Source organism: Microtus oregoni, unplaced genomic scaffold (genome assembly GCF_018167655.1).
Source record: "Microtus oregoni isolate MIOR12 unplaced genomic scaffold, Mior012 000003F_ref0000135, whole genome shotgun sequence".
NCBI lineage: Eukaryota > Metazoa > Chordata > Mammalia > Rodentia > Cricetidae > Microtus > Microtus oregoni.
In genome coordinates, this window is record NW_024543062.1 from 9,351,496 (window position 1) to 9,379,121 (window position 27,626).

At 44.5% G+C, this 27,626-nt stretch overlaps 1 protein-coding gene across 2 annotated transcripts; it reads left to right on the top strand.

Annotated features, from left to right (window-relative positions):
* Eif4h (eukaryotic translation initiation factor 4H) lies at positions 1–27,286 on the top strand. Of its 2 annotated transcripts, XM_041648785.1 has the most exons (7): positions 1–156; positions 11,490–11,677; positions 21,300–21,364; positions 21,454–21,550; positions 22,350–22,409; positions 25,019–25,156; positions 25,500–27,286. In XM_041648785.1, the coding sequence occupies exons 1-7, from the start codon at positions 98–100 to the stop codon at positions 25,637–25,639; spliced, it is 747 nt and encodes a 248-aa protein (XP_041504719.1). In that variant the 5' UTR covers positions 1–97; the 3' UTR covers positions 25,640–27,286. The 2 variants fall into 2 exon arrangements, with proteins under 2 accessions (XP_041504719.1, XP_041504720.1); XM_041648786.1 differs by lacking the exon at positions 22,350–22,409.
* Positions 27,287–27,626: the final 340 nt, after the last annotated feature.

The following is a 27,626-nucleotide window of genomic DNA, read 5'->3' on the forward strand; positions in this document are numbered from 1 at the left end:
GACAGCCCCGGTAGCGGGGCGGGAGGGGGGAGGAGGAGTTATATTGCGGGGTCCTTCCTCGCTGGCCCGCTGGTTCCTCAAGGAGCGGAGACGGCAAATGGCGGACTTCGATACCTACGACGATCGGGCCTACAGCAGCTTCGGCGGCGGCAGAGGGTGAGGCGGGCGGGGGGCGCGATTTGGCGGGCGGGTGGGTCGGCCGGGCCGAGTGCGTGGAGGTGCGGAGGGGACGGCCTTGCCGCGCTCACTCGAGACGGGCGGCGTGAAGCGGCCTGACCAGGCCCGAGGAGAGGCCTGGAAATGGCGCGCTCCGGGAGCGGCCGGCGACGGTTAGGCTGCCGGGCTCTTGCTCGCGGCGCATATCCCTCCTCCGGCTCCGCGCCGCCTCCGTCTCGAAGTTAGACCGCAGCGACGCCGGAGGGTTTCCCGGGGAAACCGGCGCCGGCGTCCAGCTTCCTCCCCGTCGCGCTCTGGCGCGGCGGCAGGCTGGGCTGCAGCACGGAAGCGGGCGGAGGCCTGCCCCTCTCCAGGGTCCCCGCGGACCGGATGGGGTCGCGGGGCCACGAGAGGGCCGGTTCCCTTCCCGCTTGGCGTCTGGATCCTGGGACAGTCGGATCCACCGAGGGAGGCAGGGAGCGCGGACAGCAACCAAAACAAATAGACCGTAGTGGGGTGTGTGTGCGTGTCTGTTTCTCTCTGCCTCCCTCGCGTCTAGGATGCCTTATTGACAGGTCTTACGTGTCTGCTGGCGGAAATTGGTCGTTTCTCCCTGCCCTGGAGAAGAATCGCTTTCGCCTTGTTCTGATTGTATTCAGAATGCAGACGATTAGAATCACCGCCCTCCCACCCCATCGTTAACCGATGAAAATAGAAAGCTCCCGGTGCTTAATTCCAAAAATCAGCACCGGGTATTTTGTTCGCTTTTAAATACACATTAGCAGCTGGGATTGTAGCTCGATAGTAGTTGAGCGATTGTCTAGCATGCCCGAGGTCGTAGGCTCAGCCTCCTCCCAAACAATAGAAATACACAAGCCTAAGCCACTTGCTTTGACAAATAAAATAACCATTCCCGGTTACAGGAATTTTATAGGGCAGTCTGTTTAAGCATCTTGCTTATTTGCCAAGAACACACTTGGCCTTTATCCTTTTTACAGAAAAGGTGACTTTCCCGGGACAATATCACAGTAGTTCTACTGTGGTGTTAGGTTTCCCAAGTGGCTCCCCCAAAGTCCCTTTTGTTAGGTGAAGAATGATCACCTTTAAATACCCAGGGTTGGAGCTGAGTCCCAGGCTTGTTTAGGGGCAGGAGTGTACTGGCTAGCATTCATGCTACCATAAGGAGGAAACTGGGGGTAAGGTGGAGCCATATGTATTTCAAAGAGTATTTTATTTGCTAATAAAAATATAAATAGGTGTTGGATGAAATGTTAGCATGAATGCCCTGGGGGGTAGCTTTCTAGGTACAGATTTGTACTAAAATCCTGTTGAAATTTTTATTTGTGTGCGTGGTTCTGGCTAACCTGAAACCCACCATGTAGACACGTTGTCCTGGAACTCAGCCCACCTCTGCCTTCCCCGTAGTGGGACTAAAGCCACCACACTTAGCAGTCCTGTTTAAATTTAATATTAGAGATTTGAGTTGGTTTTTGTTTGTTTGTTTGTTTGTTTGTTTACTAGTTTGAAAAAAGTGCTCAGGGGCTCTTTTCCTACCCAAACCCTAGACTATAGAGGTTAAGTCAGGAGGAACCCAAGTTTGAGACCAGCCTGGACTACATAGTGAATCCAATCTCAAAGGGAAAAGAAAACTGCCTTTAAACAAATTTACCAACTTTTTGGTGAAAAATTAGAACGTAAACAAATTCTCTTAAGATGCAACTCGTTTGAAGTTTTAACAGGTGGGTGAAAACGATGGCCATTTGCCAAGTTCTCTCAGAGCTGATTTATGTAAAAGTCCCTTTACTTAGAAACCCCTCTGACCTGAAATCTTCAAGCTGCTTCATTCCATTTTCTCTTTTGAGACAGGATCTCACTATGTAACTCTGGCTGCCCTCAGATGCAGATCTGCCTGCCTCCCTTCAAGCTCTGGAATTAAAGACCTGCAACTCCACCGCAGGCATTTCAGCTGGCGCTTATTTGTGTGAAAGTAGATTGCTCAATTTCTTTCTAATTACTTATTTATTAATAATCTTACTTGTACATGAGTGTTTTGTGTGCATATGTCTGCTTGCCTGGTGTTCTTAGTGTTCAAAGAGCCATCCCTGAGGATGAGATGAGTTAGCTACCATGTAGGTACTGAGAATCAAACCCTGGTGCTTTGGAAGAACAGTTAATGCTCTTAAGTGCTGTGCTGGGTGGAGGGGGGAGTGTCTCTATGTAATCGTGATCGGCGGGTCTTTTTGGGGTTTGTGGGGTTTTAATTTTGAGACAGGGTCTCTCTGAAGCTGTGGCCTCAAACTTACAGATCCACCTGCCTCTGCCTCTTAAAATCTGTTGAAATGAGGCCTGGTTGCACTAGCATCAGTTGCTCGGGAGCCTGAGGCAGGAAGATTCCAAGTAAAAAAAGATTGTTCGTGAGTCTGTTTATGTCTTATAGAAGAACATGTCTGTTCTCAGCTATTGGCTGCCTTGTTTTGGGTGTGTTTTTTTTTGTTTTGTAATTTTGTTCTCTTACCTCACAACTCAGCTGAATATTGAACCCCGGGCCTGGAACTTTCTAGGCAAGCGAGTGTTCTATCATGGAGCTGAACCCCCAACCCAGTTCTCTCAGCTATCTGAATCTGAAATTTAGTGTTATGGTAGAATTAACCAAATATCTTTAATGACTGATCTTTTCATTGCTATTTTAGTAATGTTTGTATCAGCAGTTATCTCTTATGTTGTGCAGAACTTTAACCTTATAGACACTTCAGCATATATTAGAAAAACGATCTCATATTTTGCTTGTGTGAGGTATTTTTTTCCCAGTCTAGAACAACACTATGGCCTAAGTCTGGTTTTCAGAGTTACACATTCTCCAAAAGCTTTTGTTAGAGCCTTGAAGCAGGGTCTCATTATGTGGCCCAGTTGGCCTCAAATTATTAGCAATCTTCCCTCTTGTCTCAGTCTGTCCTTACCAAGTTCTGGGAGTCTAGTCATGGACCTCTTCCGAAGGACACGGGCCTCTTTCGTAGACATGTTGTGTGGCCCTGCAGTTGTCAAGGAGTGAAGACTAAAAGCATGGCTTTCCCCTCAAGCTTGAGCATGCACAGATCCAATCTCAGCTTGGAATAAGGGCTAGGAACTGCATTGTTCTCTAGCAAATCAAACCACAACTCCAGATCCTCAAGAGTTGATTCTACTTAGTCTTGAATGGACTTTGTTTTGCATTTCAGTATTTTTTCTGTTTGGTTTGATTTGTTATTTCTGAGACAGCATTTCTAGCTTGACCATCCTGGAACTCACATAACAGCTTCTGCCTCCTTGGTGCTAAGATTAAAAGATGGGCACCACTACACCCAGCTGTTTGGTTTGATTTTGATGTATCCCTGGCTAACCTGGAGATCATGTTGACTAGCCAGAAACTTGCTCCTAAATTGTATTTCTGAAGGTCTAGGTCTTTTTGTTTTTTGTTTTTTTTCATTTTGCATGTATGGGTGGTTTGCCAGGATGTCATGTATGTCATGTATTGTGTGTACAGAGGCTGGAAGAGGGGGTCTGATGCAGACAAATGTGGGTGCTTGGAACCAAATCCAGATACTCTGGAAGAGCAGCAAGTAATCATAACCCTTTGAGCCAGCTCCAGCCCAGTGATTCCAGTTGTTTTGTTGGTAATTGACCGTAAAATACATTTTTAATGGCAATTACAAAAGCTTCTGTGTACTTAATTAAAAGCTGGCAAGCATGAGAATTAGGTGGGGATTTCAGACAATGGGGGCTGAGATTGTTGGAGTGTGCCTGCAAGAACATGTGAAACTGCATAGTTAGATTCTGGCTCCAAAACAGACACACACACACAAAAAAAAAGCATGGTGGCACTCACAGTAGTCTTTGTGTTTTTGTTTGTTTTAAATCTTTATTTTATGTGCAATGGTGTGAAGGTGTCAGATCGCCCAGGGACTAGATTTACACACACTTATGAGCTGTCGTGTGGATGCTGGGAATTGAACCCAGGTCCTCTGGAAGAGCAGTCACCGAACCATCTCTCCAGCCCTACTCCAATAGTCTTACCCACTCCCCTCTTGGCTGAGGCAAGAGGTTTTCAAGGTCTGCCTGGTCTACAATAGGCCCTATACAAAAAACAACAAAGATCGCTGTCAGATTCCAGTTAAGGAACTTAGAATTCTGACCTTAGAGCCTTGTAGGGCTTCTATTCTTTTTCTTAACATCCCCTCTGACTTTTTGGGATAAAATTTCAATGTATAGCTCAGGCTGGCCTGTCCTCACATCAGTCTTACAGCCTCAGCTGAAGTGCTTAAACAGCCAGTGCCTTTTGTAGTAAACCTCACATAACTTCAGAGTTAGTACGTCCCTTGTGTGTTTAAAACAGAAGTGGAAGCAGGGTGTGGTCGTTTACACATTTTAGTCCACCACCTGGGAGCAAGAGGCAGGTGGATCTCTGAGTTCAAGGGCATCCTGGTCTACTAAGCAAATGCCAGAACTATTCAGAAAAACCTTGTCTTGAAGAGAAAAATACTGAGCTGTGTGTGGAAATTGCTTTTTCCTCTGATGCTATAATTGCTTTATTTTTACCTCACTGGCTAATATGTGACAGAGTCCAGAAACTTTGGCTGCAAGGCTGTCCCACTGCCCAAAACACAGAAGATAATGTTTATTGAATGATTAGCACTCTTTATTCATCCCTTTAATTACCACTACCACCCCATTATGTCACCTGAAGACTAGAATTTTCACATTGATGTCTTCCCTGGTAGCCTCTAAACCTTTGAATTGAAGCCACATTGAGGGGAGAGGAGAGGGGCAGCTGAACTAAGTTGAAGGAAGCGGGGAAGCCTCATAGAAATATGAAAAAGACAAGACAGTCTGTCTCATGCAGAGTCTAGAAGTATGTGTGTGAGTGCATCCATGACATGTAAGTAGAAGGGGATCAATGAAGGGACAAATATGGTACAAATGTATAGAATATGTAGGACTATGGAACAAGACCTTCCCTCAAAAAAGAAACAGAAAAAGAAACCTTAATGTCTTGTTTTATTTTTCCCCCCACATTTCCCTGTTTTAGTGCTTAAACTTGGAGCCTGCCCATTTCTTTGTTATATTTTTGGATTTCTTTTTAAGACAAGGTTAGACAACATGAAACTTATTGTGTAGTCCAAGCTGGCCTTGGACTCAACTGCCTTAGCCCCCAATGCTGGGATTACAGGCATGAGCCTCCTTTGTTTTTCAATTGTCTTATTAATTTTGGCCGGGCATTGTGGTGTATACCTTTAATCTTAGTATTTGGGAGGTAGAATTTCTTAAAGTTCGAAGCCAATCTGGTCTATAGGACAGCCTGCATAGAGAAACCCTGTTGAAAAAAAGAAAATTTCTAAGTAGTATTTCTCTAAAAGAGGGTTTAAAAAATCTATTTTAAAAAGCATAATGCATTTTTTTAAAAAAAATATTTTTAGATGGTACTGGAAAGATCTCTCAGCGGTTAAAAGCAATGACTACTCTTCCAGAGGACCCAGGTTCAATTCCCAGCACCCAGATGACAACTAAGAACTCCAACATCTGACACCCTCACACAGACATACACTTAGGCAAAATACCAATACACTTAAAATTATTTTTTTTCTTTTATTTTTATTGCTTTGTAGAGAAGAGGTCTCATTCTATAGCCCTGACTAGCTTGAAAATGTATAGATCAGACAAGAATGGCCTCAGTTCAGAGACTGTCTCTGCCTTCCAAGTGCTGGGATTAAAGGCTTCTGTCCCTACTAGATTGAGATAGATTTATTTATTTGTGTGTGTGTGTTAGGAATGTTTTGTCTGTTGTCAGAGGTCAGAAGAAGGTATCTAGTTCCCTATTCCCTAGAACTACAGTTGGGATAAATGTGGGTAGTGGAGTTAGAGCCTGGGTTCTCTGCAAGTGTACCAAATTCTCTTAACCATCCACTCCATCTCCAGCCTTGAATTTTCTCTAATAATTAGTAAAGTAATTGAGTACTTGGAAATAACTGATAAGGAATTTATGTATGGGTGCTGGAGATACAGCTCATTTAGGAGTGTGCACCAGCATGTATGCACTCTAGGTTCCATTCCCAGCACCAGGTAAATCACCTGGTGGTATAAATGTCTAACCCCAGCATTAGAGGGAGGATACACGAAACTGTCTTAGACAACAAACAAAAGAGAACCCATAAGCACTGGTGGAGCATACATTTTTTGCTTTTGCAGACAGGGTCTCTCTCTCTCTGGTCCTGGCTGCCCTAAAATGCACTATGCAGAACAGATAGGCCTCGAATTCACAGCAGTTCTTGTCTCTGTCTCGCTTGGGCCACCATGCCAGGTGTGTTTTGGATTTGGAAACTCAGCAATATTTCATAGTTGGAGATATTGGCACATTCCTTATAAGTATCCCAAAGTGCATATAGTATCAGAAATTGCAGGCATCAGTAGTAGGGTTTCCAACCCTTCAAACAGAGGGAGGTGGTCAAGCTCTTGTTGATAGGTCTTCTTTCTCCTCCCCACACAATTTTAAAATGATTTGTCTAAAAAAAAAAAAAAAAGATTTGTTTCAGACTGGTTTGTAGTCTAGGCATGAACTTGACAACATTGAACTTCTGATCTTCTGCCCCAGCCTCCCAAGTTGCTCTGATTGCAGGGGTGTATCACAGACCTGCCTCACCTTTTTCTTTCTCTCGGTAGAGAGAGAGAGACAGACAGACAGACAGACAGACAGGGACTTTTGTTCTTTCCCTGTAGTTGCAAGGTGAAGTGGCATTATCTGGTTTGGACACTGTCTGGGTTTGTGCAAAGCCCAACTGCAAGCTGAGTGTAGACTATAAACTGATAATCTGGAATGTTATGGATCATCAGAACCTATGTAGTAAGAGTGATGATGGGAGGCTTTTCTTTGAGGAGTTGTATGTTTGTTTTGTGACAGGGTCTTCCCATGGAGTCCTGGCTGGCCTCAAACTCAGATCTGCCTGCTTCTGCCACCTGAGTGCTAGAATTAGAGGCGTGTGCTATCACTGCCTGGCTTAACACATACAGTTTTGTGGGAGGGATATTTGAAACAGCAAGACGAAAGAATAAAGATTTGGACAAAGGAGACTATTGAGATAGACCAGTGTGAATTCATGCCTGCCTACTTGTGCCTCCTGAGTGCTGGATCAAATGGGTGTGCTACCATACCTGGCATATTGATGTACTTCTGAGACTGAGTCTCCACAAATACCCAGCCAAGAATGACTTTGAACTCTACCTACTGTGTGCTTTTAACTCTGGGTTTACAGGCTTGCACCACCATGCTTAATTTTTATGCATTGGTGTGGATAGAGCCTTGGGATTTGCCTACCCTACCTCCCTTTTTTTTAACTTTAGAGTTTTTTGTTTGTTTTGTTTGAGATAGTCTTGTCAAGTTGCCAGGCTGGCCTCTAATTTGAAACCCACATCTCTTATGTGTGTAGCTAGGATGTGTGCCACCAGGCAGTTGGACCAATTTGATTTTTTGCTTCATTGACTTAACTGGATTCAGCCTCTAATAATATCTATCCCTTTATTGGTTTCTTTGGATGTATGCTGTGCACAGGGCGGTACCCACGGCTTCAGGTTTGCTAGGCAGACCCTTTACTTAGTGCTGGACCTGATTTTTCTTCTGTAGTAACCTCCATGTTTTTACCAGCCATTTTAGTTTGCTTCCCCAGTCTACCGTCTGCAAAAGTGAGTTCCTGGTGCTGTGAAAGATACTCCCAGCTGTCCTGCCCCAGGATTCATCACCAAGTACACCGTTGTGCTTTTCCAGAATCCTGCCTAGAGGGCAGGGCTGGGCCTTGAGCTTCCTTGCTCTGACTTTCAGACATTCACTATTTGGTTGACTGGAGTGAAGAAAAATGACAGCCTAAAGGATTTGGGTTACACTTGGCAGATAAAAGTTAGATTTCCTGAACTATTATTGCTTCTTCAACATACCCTTTGTGTCATAGATCACTGGTCTGTTCCTAATGATTGTTGAACAGCTGTGGCTCGGTGGTGCCATGTGATAGAGCCTGGGAGTTTGTGACTGTCAGATCTGGTTTGGGTCTTAGGGTACAGGGCTAGGATCTGCTCTTTGACTACCTCATTACCAGTTTCCGTTTCTCTCTACCATCTCCAAGTGCCAGGGTCAGATCATAACCTCAGGTGTGGCAGCCTAACCTTGAGTACTCTATGATTGTTATTAAATTTTATATGGCACTTGGTATTTATTAAATAGTTTATAGTCAATGAAATTCATTAATGAAACAGATTTTAAGCATTTATAAAGTAACAGGCAAAATGGAAGCATGGTGTGTATCTTTATCCCAGCCACTGGGAAGGTTGTCCGGTCTGGGTTTTATAGGGGAAAACACAAAAACAACTGAAGTACAGAGAAGTGATTGGTAGAGGTCCTACTCCAAGCTACCAATATCAACAATAAATCTGCTTTCCTAGGCAGGCTTTGAACATGTAGCCCAGGCTCATACTAAGGACTTGTTTGTAGAATGGTTTACACATGCTAACCCCTGCACAAGGTGCTGGCTTGCTTATCAGGACTTTTGAATCCTGTCTCAAGCTAACTCTTTGGTACCTGATGTTTTGGAAACTGGGTGTTTTACTCTTCACAGTGTTGCTTGTGCTTTCTTTCAACTTCCCCAACGAGCGAGTTGCCCCTTACTTACGGCTTTGAAGTGAATCCCACTGCTTTTGCTTTTTGAGAGAGTTTCTCTGTGTAGCCTGTCTATCCTGGAACTCTGTAGAACAGGCAGGCCTTGAACTCGGATCCACCCTGGTGTTAAAGGTGTGGGTCACCATGCCAGGCAGGATCACCACCCTGGCTACCTTACTCCTGGACCTGGCCTTGCTCCTACACAGGTGTTCACTATTACTAACCCTTATTCATAATACCCATACACTCATGAGCTCGCTTCCAGAAATAAACAGTGCTTGGGAGTAATGTGATGAGCTTGCGCTGTCCTACCCTAGTGGGGGTGAGTCACATCCCTGTGTCTAGCATATCCTTGCTGTGTGTGCCACCCACACAGCATCACAGCTAGGTGAACCTCCTGTCAGGTCCTTAGAAGGTCAGTCGGAATACCAAGGGTGAGTCAAGTGCAGTGTGGTGTCCTGCCATTGGCTGCAGTGGTGCCAGCAGTGCTCCACTTGACTATGTTAATGCTGCTCATCTCCTGAGCCTTGATTAAAGGGCTAGTAAATATGCAGTTTTCAGATGCTCAGGTGATAGCTTACGTGTCCACAGCCCAGTGCTAAAGTAGCTTACTAAGAATATTCAGAAGATACTTACTTCGGGAGGTAGGAGCATGAGAGTAGTGTCAAAGGGTTGAGTCAGTTGGGCTCTTACACACTACATAAGCTTGGGAGAGTGGAGAGGTGGGAGAAGTGGCTGTAGCCCTCATAAGCCTGTTCTGTTGCTGTTAGTTCAGGCTGCAGAGCTTCCTTTGGGGAGTGACACACCAGTGGGGTGTTTGTGTTGTTTGAGGTGGGATCTTGAGATAGGCTACTGGCTGTGAATGTGACATGGTCCTCTGTCTCAAGGACTAGGATTACAGACATGCACCTACAGCTTTTTAAGATTTATTTATTATGTATACAGTGTTCTGCCTCCCAGAAGAGGGCATCATATCTCATTATAGATGGTTGTAAAGTCAACCCAACCATGTGGTTGCTGGTAATTGAACTCAGGATCTCTAGAAGAGTAGCCAGTATTCTCAACCTCTGAGCCATCTCTCCTGGGGCCTCACACACACACCCGCCCGCCGTCCCTCCTTTTTCTTTCTTCTCTCTCTCTCTTAACCCCCTTAGCATTTGGTTGGTTGTTTTTTTTTTTTTTTGGTTTTTTTTTTTTTTTTTTTTTTGGTTTTTCGAGACAGGGTTTCTCTGTGGTTTTGGAGCCTGTCCTGGAACTAGCTCTGTAGACCAGGCTGGTCTCGAACTCACAGAGATCCGCCTGCCTCTGCCTCCCGAGTGCTGGGATTAAAGGCGTGCGCCACCACCGCCCGGCTAGCATTTGGTTTTAAGGTGAGTTTCTCTGTAGCTCTGGCTGCCCTGGAACCCAGAGATACTTTTCTTCTGTCTCCCGAGTAGTACTGGGATTAAATTAAAGGCTTGGGCCACCATGCCTGACATTTGTTAGGCATTCATTCTGTGGTCACTAGTCAGCAGTAAAGAAAAATTATTGTAGCACCAATGTGTTAACCTCAGCATCTGAATAGCTGCCTCGGAGCTTTTAGAATGCTTGGAGAGAGAGGGTCTGGGTTTGAATCCCAGTGCCCATATAATGACTCAAAACCATCTGTAACTCCAGGGAACACAATGCCTTTCTGACTTCTGTGGGCACCATGCATGTAGCACGTATACATACATACAGGCCAAACATTCCTACACATAAATACATCTAAAATAAAAGCTTTATTATATGATGGCACGTATCTTTAATGCCAACACTTGGGAGGCAGAGGCAGACAGATATCTTGAGTTCAAGGCCAGCCTAATCTACAAAGCAAGTAAGTTCCAAGGACATCCAGAGCTGTTACACAGAGAAGCCCTGTCTCAAAAAATCAAACTAAAAAAAAAAAAAAACAAAACCCAGGTGGGCATGGTAGCATGTGGTTTTAGTGTCCCATCCTGGGGAGGCAGAGGTGGAAGGATATCTGAGTTTGAGGCCTAGACTACATAATAAGTTCCTGGACAGCCAGGGCTATGTAGTAGTCCCTCCTAGGAAAAGAAATTACTCACTTCTCTCTTCTGGCTGACCGTCCTGGTTTTTTGTTTTGTGGCTCAGGGTGGCTTTGCTCCTGTCTCAGCCTCCTAGTTATTGGCATGTACCACCATGCCCTGCTCTCTGGTTTATTTGTTTGCATATTTAGTCCAGGGGTCAATAGCAAGTGTCTTCTTGAGTCACTTTCCAGCTTAGTTTTGAGACTGGTTCTTCCTGAACCTGGAACTCAGCTAGACTAGAAGGCCAGTGAGCCCCAGAGATCTAGACTGAGTCATTCAGCCCATCTTCCCCCAATCCCAAAGGGCAGGGTCTAACGGAACTTAAGCTAGTCTTGAACTTGTGGTCATCTTGCCTTCAGGCTCTTGAGGGTATTGACTTAGGTTTTACCATATAAACATTGCAGATACAGATTCCAGCCCAGCAAGGGAGCTAGTTGTCATCGATGTGGTATGTTTGGGGCGTCTAGTACAGTGTTTGCTTAGATTCTGTGTTTCTATGGTTATTTCTGTCATCAAAATCAGGCCCTTTTTTGATGAACATGAGGAGGATTGTGGGTCAAGAGCCTTAAACTCTTGTGCATCTCTCTTCCTAGGTCCCGTGGCAGTGCTGGTGGCCATGGATCCCGAAGCCAGAAGGAGCTGCCCACAGAGCCCCCCTACACAGCTTATGTAGGAAATCTCCCTTTTAACACAGTTCAGGGTGACATAGATGCTATCTTTAAGGATCTCAGCATACGGAGTGTGCGGCTAGTCAGAGACAAAGACACGGACAAATTTAAAGGTAGGTTTTGAGGAATTTATTGTGGGTGGATCTGGAGGGTTAAGAGGTGGGATATGTGAATGAAAATAAGTTAAGTGAGCCAGAAGGCTCTGCTCTGGTGTGTGTGTCCTATGTTAGCCTGGTCCCCAGCAGAAATCACCATACCTTTCCCTTTAACGCTGTCCCCTTGGGAGAACAGTGTTTTATGACTGTAGTTTGTAGTACATATCCCCATGTTTGTCTGCCCAGCTTTCATATAGTTCTGTCTCTACAGGCACAGGAGCTATCTCAGAGGAAAAGGAGGCAATAAAACTAAAGACAACTTCAGAACAAAAAAATTTTTTAGCTGTGTGCCTGTACATCCCTGAAAACAACTTTTTTTTTTAATTTTTTTTAAAAAGATTTATTTATTTATTAGGTATACAACATTCTGTCTCCATGTATTCCATGTATGCTCACACGCCAGAAGAGGGCGCCAGATCTCATTACAGATGGTTGTGAGCTACCATGTGGTTGCTGGGAATTGAACTCAGGACCTCTGGAAGAGCAGTCAGTGCTCTTAACCACTGAGCCATCTCTCCAGCCCCAAACAACTTTTTTTAAATTAGCTTTACTTTTATGTTGCATATGAATGTTTTACATATGTGCATGTATGTATATGCACCATGTGTGAACCTGATAGAGTGCCTGGATCTGGGGTTACAGATAGTTGTAGCCACAATGTGGATGTTGAGATGTTCCTGGCCCTCTGGAAGAGTCAACAATTGCTCTTCTCGGGGGCTGGAGAGATGGCTCAGTGGTTAAGAGCATTGCCTGCTCTTCCAAAGGTCCTGAGTTCAATTCCCAGCAACCACATGGTGGCTCACAGCCATCTGTATTGAGGTCCGGTGCCCTCTTCTGGCCTTCAGGCATACACACAGACAGAATATTGTATACATAATAAATAAATAAATATTTTTAAAGAAAAAAGCAATTGCTCTTCTCCAACCTTGAAAAAAAACTTTTAGTTTCCCTCTCAGTGTCTTGTTTTTCTTGGTAGCTTCCTGATAATTGTTATCTGAAAACAACCTCAGTGGTGCCAGACTCCCTTGGGAAACTTAGAGTATATTTGGGAGGGCTAGTTCATTTTACATGTAGCTGGTGTCTGCACAGTGGTGTCTGAATGGGCCAAGGATGGGAAAGATGGGTAAGCATATCCTTCCACCCAGTCCTAAGTGCATGCTGTCCTGGGTTCATTCAACTTACCCTGTGAAAGCCAAGCAAAAAGTATGTGAGTGTGGCTTTGTATAGGCTTTGTTTGCTTCAAACCCTGCGGCTGGGCATAGTATATAAAATGTAGTAAATTAGGGAATCTCTGCATGCTAAAAACATGAACAAACCAAATTTGCATAAGGTTTATGGGTCAACGTGGCTTCAGGCTGCACCAGTATTGGATGTCTTGGGGTCTCTCTCTTGGAACATTGTGCTGAGTTAGAGCTCTAGAGGTTGAGGTATGTGACTGTGCTGTCATTGCCTCCTTAAACTTGGAAATCACTCTCCCAGATACCCTTGCTGAATTCACCTAGGGAAGAAGACTCCCATTGGTCTTCTGCAGGTTGGTGTCCTCTAACAACTAGTGGAGCAGCAGCTGCTGGCTCAGATCTTCCAAGCACCATTTAGTCTTTCCGAGGTGTGAGGAGGGGTATGGGGTTGTAGGGATAAGTCCCACTCCTTGGGGGCCGTGTTCGCCTCGGGCTAACGTTTGCCTATAAATTTGGCAAGCGTGTTCCCAGCCGCCCCTTCTGCTTTCCTGGTCTCCATGGGAACGGTGGTTCTGTAAGTCTATTTCGCCATTAAAGCTGTATATATATTTTTACAATCTGTCTACATTCGTTTACGCCGTTACATTTTGGCGTCCAACGTCAGGCTATTTTGCCCCCGACTCAAGCGGGTAGCCCTCTAGCTAACACAGCACCCTCCTGGGTGCTGTTTTTTAGTTCATGACTCGGGCCCCAGTGCTGAGTCCGAGACACACTCGGCCACACAGGCCCATTCTGCCCCGGCTGCTCGCCAGAGCAATTAACCCCTCCCTGCCTGCCTTGGCTAAATTTGGAGTGGAACCCCACTGCCTGAATTAGCAGAAACTCAAATACCTGTGGTTTTGCAACAAAAGCTGCCACAGCGGCAGATTTGGTCTGATACAAAGTGACTTGGCCGGGCGGTGGTGGCGCACGCCTTTGATACCAGCACTTGGGAGGCAGAGGCAGGTGGATCTCTGTGAGTTCAAGGCCGGCCAGGGGTGGTGGCGCCTGCCTTTAATCCCAGCACTTGGAAAGCGGAGGCAGGCAGATCTCTGAGTTTGAGACCCGGCCAGGCGGTGGTAGCGCACGCCTTTAATCCCAGCACTTGGGAGGCAGAGACAGGCGGATCTCTGGTTCGAGGCCAGCCTGGTATACAAGAGCTAGATCTAGGACAGGCTCCAAAAACAGAGACCACCACTGGCAGAAACATCACGATCATTGCAGGTAAAAAATTTTTCTTTTATAAATAAAATGTCTGAACACGTTACTGTTCAAGAATTTAACAGTTTTTTTAATTGTACCATGTGGGAGATTTTACAAGAGGTGTCTATCACCCCACATCTACGGATCCTTCTGGGATTCATAGTTTTCATTGGCACTAAATGGTTTGATAATAGAAATATGATAAAGTCTTTACGAGACGAATCCAGGATTCTTAAGGCAGAGATTGAACGCTTAAAAACAATTGAGAATGACAACAATCTTCTCAAGAATCAGTTTGAAGTTCTCCAGGCTGATGTTAAGGAGAAATTCATTACTATGGAAGAGGGAACAGCTGATTTGGATCGTAAGCTTCAGTCCGTTTCTGTAGGAACTGAAACATTAGTGGCTGATATTAAGGAGAAATTCATTACTATGGAAGAGGGAACAGCTGATTTGGATCATAAGCTTCAGTCCCTTTCTGTAGGAAATGAAACATTAACTGAGAGAATCGAAACTGCTGAATGCGACAATCGGATTTTGTCTATAGCTTATAACAGATTGACGGAAAGATTGTCAATACGGTTTATGCCATAAAAATTATGTCCAGGGAGCTGGAGAGATGGCTCAGAGGTTAAGAACATTGCCTGCTCTTCCAAAGGTCCTGAGTTCAATTCCCAGCAACCACATGGTGGCTCACAACCATCTGTAACAGGGTCTGGTCTTCTAGCCTGCAGTCATACACACAGACAGAATATTGTATACAAAATAAATATTTAAAAAAAAAATTATGTCCAAAGATGAGATGTTATCTCTAACAGACAAACTTCATACTTTAGAATCCTCAATGAAGGCTTTGGAACATAATTCTGGACAGGAGATTCAGACATTGCAGAAGGCAATGGTGAATAGAATTGAAAAGATTGAGGAATTTCTAAATTCTGATGAAGAAGAGCAAAGGGTAGCAAGGCAAATTTTAACTACATCTGTGGGTAAATCTCTCCGGGACAATTTCCACAAAGCTCTACCTACAGCTCTACCTGCCTTTCCAGTAATAACAACAGAGAAGGTGATTAGTTCCAAAAACCCCAGGGTCATCAAGGAGGATACATGGGAGTCTGTCCATATGAATGATCTCAAGGAAATAAAACAGGCTGTCATGACTTTTGGGATGCAAGCCTCTTTTATTAAAGAGATGCTAAGAACTTGGGCCACGACAAGCAGAGCAACCCCCTCGGACTGGCTCCAGCTGAGCTCTGCAGTACTTGAGAGTGGACCGCAATTGAAATGGAAATGCTTATTTAGGCAAGAGGCTAGACTCTTAGAACAGCAGGAAAAAGCGAAGGGAATTGACATTTCCCTAGATAAAATTCTAGGTGAAGGGCTCTTTTCCGACCCTCAGGAACAAGCTAATTTGGATGAAAACACACTCTCCATGTGTACTACAGCAGCCTTAAGGGCTTGGGACAGGGTACAAGACCCAGGACAGAGAATGGAATCATTTGTCAGAGTTAAACAGAGTCAGAGAGAACCCTTTAGTGACTTTTTACAAAGATTAACTAAGGCTGTACAAATAGGGATATCTGACCCAGAAGCAAGACGTATAATGATTGAGTCTTTGGCTTATGAAAATGCAAATGTGGAATGCAAAAGAATTTGGGGCTCTTTAAAGCTCAGATCAGCGCCCTCGGAAGAATGGGTCTTGCACACACTCAATGTTGATACATTTGATTATGGCACTGAAGCATGGGTAGAAGAAGCAATTTCCAATGGTAAATGAGACACCAGAATACCAAATGTTTTAATTGTGGCAAAATGGTTCATATGAAAAGGAATTGTAGACAACGGATTTTTCAGAAATAATAATAATAATGCATCTTCTAGAAATAACATGAATAGGAGGGCTCAGCCTTCAGGTTTATGTAGAAGATGTGGAAAAGGCAGACATTGGACAGATGAATGCAGGTCTACAAGAGATAGACAAGGCAACCTGATATGGACGGGAAACGTGAGATGGGGGGCCTCACAGGCCCCCATGGCAAACATGGTTCAGTCATTTCCAGTTTCTGCAGAGAACGTGCCTCGTCAGGACAATTAGGAAGCCCCATGACTACTGTTACAAGCAATAATGATCAGAAAGATAAGTTACGTGTGTTTTGGCAAACTTCTATAAATGATCAAAGACCTAAACTGAGAGTGTGTGTAAATGGCATTTTTATTACTGGCCTGCTGGACACAGGTGCTGATGTAAGTATCATTACCCCAGAATCTTGGCATCCGTATTGGCCTCTTCAGAATGTAAATGTTCAGCTCCTGGGAATTGGAACCCTATCTCGAGTAAGGCAGAGCACGAGATGGGTTGAATGTATAGGGCCAGAGGGACAAATAGGAAAATTAAGGCCATATGTAGCCAATATTGCAATGAATTTATGGGGTCGTGACCTATTACAACAATGGAGTACCGAAATTAACATTCCTGCTACTTCTAGAGCCTATATTTCTGAGAATAATATTAAAAGATATTACAAACGGAGAAAACCGGCCATTCAGGCTGTACAAGAACAAGCAATTGATGTCCCTTCAGAGATACCAACAGCCTTGCCTCTAAAATGGTTGACTGAGAAACCAATATGGACAAAGCAATGGCCTTTAGCTGAGGAAAAGTTACAGGCTTTAGAACAGCTGGTACAAGAACAATTAGATGCTGGACATATAGAAGAATCTATCAGCCCTTGGAATTCTCCTGTATTTGTGGTTAAAAAAAAAATCAGGTAAATGGAGAATGGTGACAGATCTCAGGGCCATCAACAAGGTTATTCAACCTATGGGCCCTCTGCAATCTGGAATTCCTTTGCCCTCTTTATTACCAAAAGGATGGCCTCTCATAGTTATTGATTTAAAGGATTGTTTTTTTCACTATACCTTTGCAAAAAGAAGATAGAGAGAAATTTGCCTTCACAGTGCCTACTTATAACAATTCTCAACCTTCAAGGAGGTACCACTGACCGTCCCCCTCCCTGTGCCAATATTTTGTGAACCAACCATTGCAAATAATATGCAAGAAATTTCCCAAATCTATAGTATACCATTACATGGACAACATTTTGTTATCTGATTCAAACATGGATACCTTGAACAGACTGTTTGAAGAAATAAAGGTACTTTTACCTAAATGGGGATTGCAAATCGCTCCTGAAAAGATTCAGAAGGGAGATTCTGTTAATTAGGTTATAAAATAGGTTTGCAAAAAATTAAGGCACAAAAGGCACAAATTCGGAGAGATCGCCTACGGACTCTTTTTTTTTTTTTTTTTTTTTTTTTTTTTGGTTTTTCGAGACAGGGTTTCTCTGTGGCTTTGGAGCCTGTCCTGGAACTAGCTCTCTAGACCAGGCTGGTCTCGAACTCACAGAGATCCGCCTACCTCTGCCTCCCGAGTGCTGGGATTAAAGGCGTGCGCCACCATCGCCCGGCCGCCTACGGACTCTTAATGACTTTCAAAGACTGTTAGGAGACATTTCCAGTCTACAACCAGCTATTGGAATAACACCTGATCTAATAATTCATTTGAACAAAACCTTGGATGGTGATAAAGATTTAAACAGTCTCAGAGAATTAACAGCTGAAGCAGAAAAGGAACTGACAATGATTGAGGAAAAATTACAGCAGGCACATGTGGACAGGGTGAATCCAGAGCTCGATTGTATTCTTGTCATACTACCATCAAAAATTTCTCCTACAGGAATTTTAATGCAGAGAGATGATATTTTGGAATGGATCTTTTTACCACATAAACCAAGTAAGAAACTGAAAACTTATGTGGAAAAAGTCTCTGAGTTAATTATAAAAGGCAAGCTGAGACTTTGTCAACTAGCAGGCATAGACCCAGCAGAAATTATAGTGTCTTTCACTGCTGATGAACTAAAGAAATTATGGGAAGATAATGAACCATGGCAAAGAGCTTGTGCTAATTTTTTGGGAGACATTAATAACAACTATCCAAAAAGCAAGAGGCTTAACTTCATAAAGAGAACTTCTTGGATTCTTCCTTGAATCGTCCGTGATGCTCCAATAACTGGAGCCCGTACATTCTATACTGATGCCAATAAATCAGGGAAGGCAGGTTACAAATCAGAAGACTTGGGTAAGGTGGAACAAAGTCCTTATAATTCTGTCCAGAAGGCGGAATTATATGCCATTCTTATGGTGCTAAGGGATTTTAAAGAACCTATTCTTTAGTCACTGAAAGAAAGTCACTGATTCACAATACGCAGAAAGAGTTATTTTACATATTGAAACTGCTGAATTTATACCTGATGATACAGAACTAACCTCATTGGGCTGGAGAGATGGCTCAGTGGTTAAGAGTATTGCCTGCTCTTCCAAAGGTCCTGAGTTCAATTCCCAGCAACCACATGGTGGCTCACAACCATCTTTAAAGAGGTCTGGTGCCCTCTTCTGGCCTGCAGACATGCACACAGACAGAATATTATATACACAATAAATAAATAAATATTTAAAAAAAAAAAAGAACTAACCTCATTGTTTCTCCAGGTTCAAGATTTGATCAGGAACAGGCTTTGCCCTATGTACATAACACACATCCGATCCCATACGGGTCTGCCAGGTCCTCTAGCACAAGGTAATGCAGAAATTGATCAGTTATTGATTGGAAGTGTTTTACAGGCCTCAGAATTTCATAAGAAGCATCATGTCAACAGTAAAGGCCTAAAGAAAGAGTTTTCAATTACATGGCAACAAGCTAAGGAGATTGTAAAGAAATGCCCTACTTGCTCTTTCTATAACCAAACACCACTGCCTGCAGGGGCTAATCCAAAGGGCACCCAAAGGAATGAAATCTGGCAGATGGATGTGTTCCACTTTGCAGAATTTGGCAAATTAAAATATGTTCATCACACCATTGACACTTATTCAGGCTTTCAGTGGGCAACTGCTTTAAGTTCAGAAAAAGCTGATTCAGTAATCACTCATTTATTAGAAGTCATGGCTATCATGGGTATACCTACACAAATAAAGACGGATAATGGTCCTGCTTATGTTTCTAGGAAAATGAAACGGTTTTTTTGATTATTACAATATCAAGCATGTTACAGGTATACCATACAATCCTACAGGTCAAACAGTCATAGAAAGATCAAATCGAACTATAAAGGATATGTTGAACAAACAGAAAGGGGTGAAAAACACCCCCAGAAATAGGTTACATAATGCTTTGTTAACCTTGAATTTTCTCAACGCTAATGAGAAGGGAACAACGGCTGCAAAAAGACATTGGATAATGGAAAAGTCTACTGAACTAAATCAACCAGTTTATTTCAAGGATGTGCTGACCTCACAATGGAAGCCAGGAGATGTGCTACGTTGGGGAAGGGGTTTTGCTCTTATCTCCACAGGTGAGGAAAAATTGTGGATACCGTCAAAATTAATAAAGGTTCGGTTTGAAGAAGAGAAGCCACTTGGAAAAGATAAATAACAATTCTTTCATAAGGATGGCAAGCATACTGATGGTACGAAATACAGATAGGTTGGAAGCAGGGTTCTTATCTCCACAGGAAAATACTCATCTTCAAAGAAATTAAGGGACCCTGAATATTTAATTACTGATGGATGGACACATTTTGTAAGTTAATTTTTATATGTCTTATTAAACATTTCTTTATAAATATGTAGAGCTGGTTTTGAAGTTGGACTCTGGCTCAGTCCCTCTCCAATTCCAAGCCTGTTAGTAAGAGAAAAACCCAGAGTTTCTGGAGTTTCTGTTCCATGTCAAGAGCCATGATATGGGACAGAAAGAAATATGAGTTTAGAAAACATCTTTGCTTTTCTTCATATCTATCATACTTTTCATTGAATATATCTATATTGTTGAGTAGTGTTTATTCCCTTCTCAGATCTTTGACGTAGTTGAAGATTATATAATTGTAATTACTCTCTACATTATTTGGACTCCTTGAGATAGAATGTTTAGCAAAGCTTTTGTTCTCAATATTGTTTGTTATATTTATTATTTGTTGTTATTGTATATAGTTGTATTTGGTTTGGTTCTGTCTTATTTAGACAAAAAGGGGAGATGTAGGGATATGTCCCGCCCCTTGGGGGGCGTGTTCGCCTCGGGCTAATGTTTGCCTATAAATTTGGCGAGTGTGCTCCCAGCCGCCCCTTCTGCTTTCCTGGTCTCCACGGGAACAGTGGTTCTGTAAATCTATTTCGCCATTAAAGTTGTATATATATTTTTACAATCTGTCTGCATTCGTTTACGCCGTTACATGGGGTAATCGTGAGCACATGGGTATACATATTAAGCAGTACTTAATCCAGATTTAGACATCACAGGGAATGGACAGCAGAATCGGTGTCTGGGATGTAGTTGTTAAAACAGATTTCTAGCCCAATGATATCAGAAAATGTGATCCTGTTGCTAAGGTTATATTTCTTAGCTTAAAACAAAAAGTAGGAATTTAGTAGGTACTATGAACCCCTTCCTTCAAAACGTTGTGGGTATTAATTTGAGTCTGAAGTCTGCCTCCCAATTAGATGACATTAAACAAGATCACCCAGAAGCCAGACAGCTCTGCAGCAGTCCCAAGAAAAGTTTTAATAATTGCAGTTAAAGCTTATAAGCAGAGGTCTGGGTACATGCTTCTATGGCAGAGCATTTACCTAACATACACAAGACTCTGCATTCTATCCCCAGCACTGCTATATATATGAGGGGGAAGCATTGTAAAAACACTGGCTGTTTCAGTGCCTATTAGGTTAGCATTTTCTACCTGATGGAATATAATTAAGGGCTTGGAATGTGGCTTAGCTGGTAGAGTGCTTGCCTAGCATGTGCATAGCCCTGGGTTCTATGCCTAGCATTACATAAACTAGGCATGGTTGTATATGCCTATTATCCCAGCACTTGGGAGATCGAGACAGGAGGATCAAAAATTCTAGTTATCTTTATTTAGTTATATATAGCAAATTTGAGGCCATTCTGGACTATATGAAAACTCATCTTGAAAGATGGGTATATACTGGCATGTTCTGTGGTCATCCAAATGGTACAACACTATGGGCTGTGGTGTCTAGTGATGCTAATGAGACTCCAGCAGGCCTGGAGTCCAGAATGTGTGTATAAGGTAGCTTTTGTTCTCTTTCAGGGTTTTGCTATGTAGAATTTGATGAGGTGGATTCCCTGAAGGAGGCTCTGACGTACGACGGTGCAGTAAGTATCATCAACTTCCCCTTGCCCAGGCAGGAGCCTGAGGTATGTGTTCGTGTTAATACATAAAGTATTTTTCCTCTTGTTCTCAGCTCTTGGGTGACCGGTCACTTCGTGTGGACATTGCAGAAGGCAGAAAACAAGATAAAGGTGGCTTTGGATTCAGGAAAGGTGGACCCGATGACAGAGGTGATTGACTGTTTTAAAAGTGGACACAACTTGCTGTGTGCACACAGTGCTTGCTACTCATGTGCCTCACTTACTGAGCACTGCCTGAGAGCTTAGGTTTTGGAATACTTCTGCAGTAACTAAGGGTTTCTATTGCTGGGATGAAACAACGTGATGGAGAGCAGCTTGGAGGAAAGGGTTTATTTGGCTTAAACTTCTGTTCATCGAGGCTTACTGTATTGCTACCAATGGCTTGCTCAGCCTGCTTTCTTCTAGCACTCAGGACCTCCAGCCCAGGTGTGGCACCGCCTACAAGTTTCTGTATAGCCCAGTCTTATAGAGGCATTTTCTTAATAGAGGTTCCCTCTTCTCATGACTCTAGTTTGTGTCAAGTTGGCATAAAACGACCCAGCACATGCAGCAACATTGCCTTATCCTAGTTAGGTTTCTCTTTGCTAAATCACCGTGACGAGGGCAACTTGGGGAAGAAACTTTTTATTTGGCTACAGTCCATCATCTAGGGAAGCCAAGGCAGGAGCTGAAGCAGAAACCATGTAAGGAATGCTGCTTACTGGCTTGCTCAGCTTGCTTCCTGACGTATACAATCCAGACTCACCTACCCACAGGTGGCATTGCCCAAAATAGGCTGAGTCCATCCACGTCAATCATTAATCAAGAAAATGTCTTCTCAGACAGTCTCACATGTCAATCTGATAGAGACAATTTCTCAATTAAGGTTTCCCTTTTTAAATGATTGTGTCATGGCAACCAACTAACCAACACAGACCTCAACTTGATCTTTTTGTGTGTGTGTCCTCAGGAATGGGTGGCTCTCGAGAATCTAGAGGTGGATGGGATTCCAGGGACGACTTCAACTCTGGTATCAGTATTTAAACATTCCACTCTTCCCCAGTCCTTTGTTGTCCTTTATTTCTTGGAAGTGTTCAGCCTAGGCAGATTTAACTCCTTCTCCAGTGAGACTCCAGAAGGTCTCTAGGCATGCACTAAACCTCTCAGAACTGGGTAGAGACTCCCCTGAGCATGTTGCTTGGGCTAGAGTTAGGACAGCTCCTGAGGTTTCATATGTGGTACGAAAAGAACTAGCAGCGTTTCTAGAAATGACATAGCATAAAGGTTCCAGAGGTGCCCGGGAAACCTCAGTGCTATGGATCCTGATGGCCAATATTTTTCTTGAAGAACATGGAGCTGTGGATAGGCTCTGCTTCACCATCCCTCCTCAGCCGATCCAGGTTGATGAGAGGATGTCTGTGTCAGTCAGTAGGTGTGGGGGTGCAGGCAGGCAAATGCAAAGTCCTGTAGCCAGTCAGAAATGAGCTTATTCATAAAAGTACAGTAGCACGCAGTAAGTCTGTAATTTTATGTATAAGCTGGTCTCTGACTGAAGTGTGCAGCATGTGTCAGAGCCAGCCCATACAAGGAAAGCAGGTCCTGGGGTGGTGACCCCTAGTCTACAGTGTTAGAGCCTTAGGTCCTAGAAAAAAGCAGGGTGACTGAGCCATAAAATGAGCAACTTACTAGTGACCAGAACCTTCCTGCCTCACTTTGACTCCGTCATGAATGCAGCAGGAAAGTAGATGAAAACATCCCACAGGAGTGGGTGTAAGTAGCTAAGCATGTGAAGAGAGGCCCTGAATAAGCCCTGCACCATACGTGCACACATGCCTCCATCACCAGAACTGACAGCCAGTGTGCTGACCTTGACTTTGTAAAGAGAACTAAGGGTTTCCATGGTAGAAGTCCATATCTCCCACATAACTTTCCCGTTTGGGGCTGGAGTTTGGGGTTTTGTTTAAGATTTATATGTATTGGTGTTTGTATATGTGCACCATTTGTGTGCTTGGTTCCCACAAATGTAAGTTGTGTGGCCTATCTATAATCCCAGTGCCCAGGGGACTGAGGTAGGAAGAGCTCAAGTTTGAGTCATAGTTAAGACCCTGACTCAGAAAACCATGAAGAATAGTAAGTTGCAAGGAGTGAAATTTCTACTTTGCAAAGGGAATTCAAATAAAGGAAAGCGGGCATGTTTGTCTGAATACTCTCTTGTGCTCTGTGTGTGCTATTTTGGGGATTGTTTGTTTAGACAAGAGCCCACCATGTAACTTTTGCTTGCCTGGAACACTGTGTAGCCCAGGCTGGCCTCAAATTCAGATCCATCTTCCTTTTAAGCACTGGAATTTAAGGCATGTACCACTTCCCCTGGCTTTAAAGAAGATATTTTTAATTTTTGTTTCTCTGTGTATACACAAGCCTCTGTGTATGTATGTGCAGGTCAGAGGGTAGTTTTCAGAAGACATGTCTTCTTACACTGGGAACCAGGCACTGAAAGAAGTCAGGGCAACATGTTGGCTTGGCAGCAAGCACCCTCACTTGCTAAGGCCGCTCTTGGTTTATTTTTTTTTTTTTTTTTTTGGTTTTTCGAGACAGGGTTTCCCTGTGGCTTTGGATCCTGTCCTGGAACTAGCTCTGTAGACCAGGCTGGGCTCGAACTCACAGAGATCCGCCTGCCTCTGCCTCCCGAGTGCTGGGATTAAAGGCGTGCGCCACCATCGCCCGGCTTCTTGGTTTATTTTTGAGACAGCATCTCTCATTGGCCAGAACTTACCTGTTGCAAGGCTGGCCAGCCAACAGTGAGCCCCAGGGATCCACTGTCTCTGTCTCCCCAGTGGTAGGATTACAAATCTATGACACCATGAGAACCCATGGAAGACCAGTCTTTAGCTCCAGATTCCCAGGAGCTGTAGTTGACAAGTAGTTATGGGCCACCAGATGTGAAGACAAGGAACTGAACTCAGTGCTGAGAACAGCAAGCTCTTTGGATGGTGGGGCTTTTTGTTTGTTTCTGATACAGAGGTTTCCTGTGTGATCTTGGCTGGCCTCAAACCTGGGAATAGTCCTGTCTCTGAGAAACACCGTCTGTAGAGAATTCAGCATCTCTTACATGAGCTGCAGTTTATGCTGTGGACTCTCAGTATGTACAGAGTTGTGGCAATGTGAGGTTCCCTCTGAGTGTTCCACACAGCAGCAGGGACAGTGGAATAGAACAATTGCCTAGAGCCCCCCAGTGAGGGGTAAGTTGTGACTTGGAGGCAGAATGCTTGACTAGCTCTTGTATGTGGTGCTTGCCTTTAATCTCCGCACTAGGAAAGCAGGGGCAAGAGGGTCTGAGTTGGAAACCAGCCAGGGCTACTGCTAGTTGACACCCCATGTCAAAGGGGGTGCTGCTTTCCTAGCATCACTGAGCAACTAGGGTCGTGGCTTAACAACAGAATGCTTCCCTAGCACACACAGGGTCTGGGTTCCATCCCCAGATGTGTGATTACCCAGCAAGTGCATATTTTTATGCACCTAATTTAGAAAAAAATCTCATACTAGACAAACTAAACATTAAATTTGGAGTTGGTTCCTAGACTATTGTCTGTCTCTTTGTAATAGTGTAAACAATTGCTAACTCAGTATCTTCTTCCTTAGGCTACAGGGATGACTTCTTAGGGGGTAGGGGGGGCAGTCGCCCTGGAGACCGGCGAGCAGGCCCTCCAATGGGGAGTCGCTTTCGAGACGGCCCTCCCATGCGCGGCTCCAATATGGACTTCAGAGAACCCACAGAAGGTATGGCAGACATTTTTATTTAGGACTTACTGTCTACCCCCTGTAAAACCTGTCTTAACCCTGCGTTGATTTTAACTAAACTTGTAAGAGTCCATTTTGAAAATTGGATAGGTCTGTCTCAGTGGCCTATAGTCCTTGGCACTTGGGGAGGGGTGGGTTGAGGATGAAGGATCCAGATTTCAGTGTCATTTTCAGCTGTATAGAAAGTGTGAGGCCAACCTGGGCCACATGAAGCCCTCTCACAAAGGATTGGGGTCATTGAAGTTCCTGAAGTTTGGTTAGCTGCCTGGGTGTATGGCATAGAGCCCATTCTGTATAAGCTACCTTGTTTTCTGTCCTCCAGAGGAACGAGCACAGAGACCACGGCTGCAGCTTAAACCTCGGACAGTGGCAACACCCCTCAACCAAGTAGCCAACCCGAACTCAGCTATCTTCGGGGGAGCCAGGCCCAGAGAGGAAGTGGTTCAGAAGGAGCAAGAATGAGCTTAGATTGGGAGGGAATGGGGCATAGGGGAGCTGGAGCAAGACCACAGCCCAGTCTGATGGCGGCCGGTCGCCCTGCAGGCCCCATTCCCACCTGGCACTGTCCTCCTTACAGCGGAAACACAGAGCTTGTGAGTGCATGTCAGCTGTTAACAAGTGGTTTCTAGTACATTCTTGGCTTTGCTATATCTATCTAGTGCCTGTTTTGTGCTTTCTTTCTGTTTTCTCTCTTTCCTTTCTCTCTTGCCCTCCCTGCTCCTTCCCACACGGTGTGGGTGTGGTGGTCGCGTGTGGAAGGTAGGCTGAGGTGCTGCTTCGTCCTTCTTTGCTTTCTTTCTTTCCTTTACATGCCCTAGCCACACTCCGGGCGTGCTGTCCTCTGCTTTTTCTTGGAGCTTCTCTCCAACCTGCATGTCGAGTTCTGTGTTGCTGTGGCTTCTGGGAAAGAACTAGAGCCACTGGCTAGGTGGCTGGTGGTGACTTGTTGGTATCCAGCTGGGATGAGCGTGCAGAATTGGAAGCACCTTGCTTTTAAAACAAGGAAACATGCCTGCCAGTCCTGACAGGCCACTGTGTTGGGGGCCTATCACCTGCCCCAGCAGCCTGTTCAGGCACAGCGGGCTCCTGTCAAACAGTGAGGCCAGAAGGATACAGGGGAATCCGGACATTCTGCACTGGTGGTGACCTGAGTGCCAGTGGCCATGTGACTTTGCTCCTGCTCGCTCTTAAGACCAAGTGCAAGCTCATTCCCTGCTCTTCCTGGGCCATGGAGGCCCCTTGGGGGTGCAGCCCACTGCAGCTCAATCCGCTTCCTACAGCTGAGGCTGTGGGAAGCAGGGGTGGTGCTGGAGCTACACTGGGCAGCTGTGCTTGCACTGAGTCTGTGCGCTCTTTCTTTCCCTTGTGTCTGTCTGCTCCGGGGTGCTTAGCATAGAGGCTGCTCCCCACCACAGCTCAAGGCCTAGAGTCTGGCACTTTATCTGATAGATACACAGCTGTTAAGACCCTCGGTACCTGGGTGTCTAGAAACCTCTAGGTTTGCTGCCTCCTCCGTGGGGCAGACCCCTGCTCCCACAGACAGTGTTGAACACTGACTTGGGAGCAAGGGGGATCAGGCTTTGCTTTTAGCTTGAACAGCTGTGAGTGAACAAATGGAAAATGATTTGGCACCAAGTCCCCATCTGTTCTGATTGGAGCAGTTAGGGGTCAGCCAGCCACTAGAGCCTTAGGGAGAGGGGCTGAGAGGTGCGCAGCTTGCTTATTAGCTAGCAGCTTCCTGCCAGCCTTCCCCTTGGCTTATGATTGTCTTTGTCGCAAGGTCTCGGCAATTTGCAGAACTCTCACTCCTTCCCTCGCCTGCCATCTTCTCTGCTTCTGAGATAAGAACCATTTGTGTAACACCAATACCTAACTTAAGACAGACATGCATTGCGTGATTGTAATCAAAGCTGATGCTTTCAGATGATCTAATCCATCTCCAATGCGGAAAAGACAGAACAGGCACGTCCGTCACACTGCTGGGCGCCCAGCTGACTGTAAGAATGGAATTCCAAACACTTAACACATTCAGTTCTATGACAGAAAGTGAGTCTATGGATATGGTATTTTGTGAATGATCTTTTAAATAAAAGAGAACCTTACGTAACATCTACTGTGTCTTTTTGGCCACTTGTGAAGTTGAATTTTGTGTGCTGTTGAGGGCATTAGAAGTAATTTAGGTGGCAGGTTCAGTGCAGCTTTTCTGCCATTCAAAGAGTTATGCTGTCATCTTTGGTCCTATTAGGCAAGTGCTGTGGTACTAAGTGTGCTCTGTCCATCCGTCTCAATTCCCAGTGGTGGATGGCCTTGCTTGAGGCCTGATCCTTGGACCCTCAAAAGAAGAGAGTGGGGTGCAGCCTGGTAACACAGGCCAGTCATCTCAGTCCTTAAAGGACAGTGTTTTGTATAAGCATCTCCAGCATCCATGTAAAACAGCAGCGCACCCCCA

Bases quoted from the DNA above. Each gene is read 5' to 3' on its own strand.
- Eif4h (XM_041648785.1), top strand. From the start codon at position 98: ATGGCGGACTTCGATACCTACGACGATCGGGCCTACAGCAGCTTCGGC. The intron at 11,678-21,299 runs GTAGGTTTTGAG...GTTCTCTTTCAG, and splicing joins AGACACGGACAAATTTAAAG to GGTTTTGCTATGTAGAATTT. The intron at 25,157-25,499 runs GTATGGCAGACA...TCTGTCCTCCAG, and splicing joins CTTCAGAGAACCCACAGAAG to AGGAACGAGCACAGAGACCA.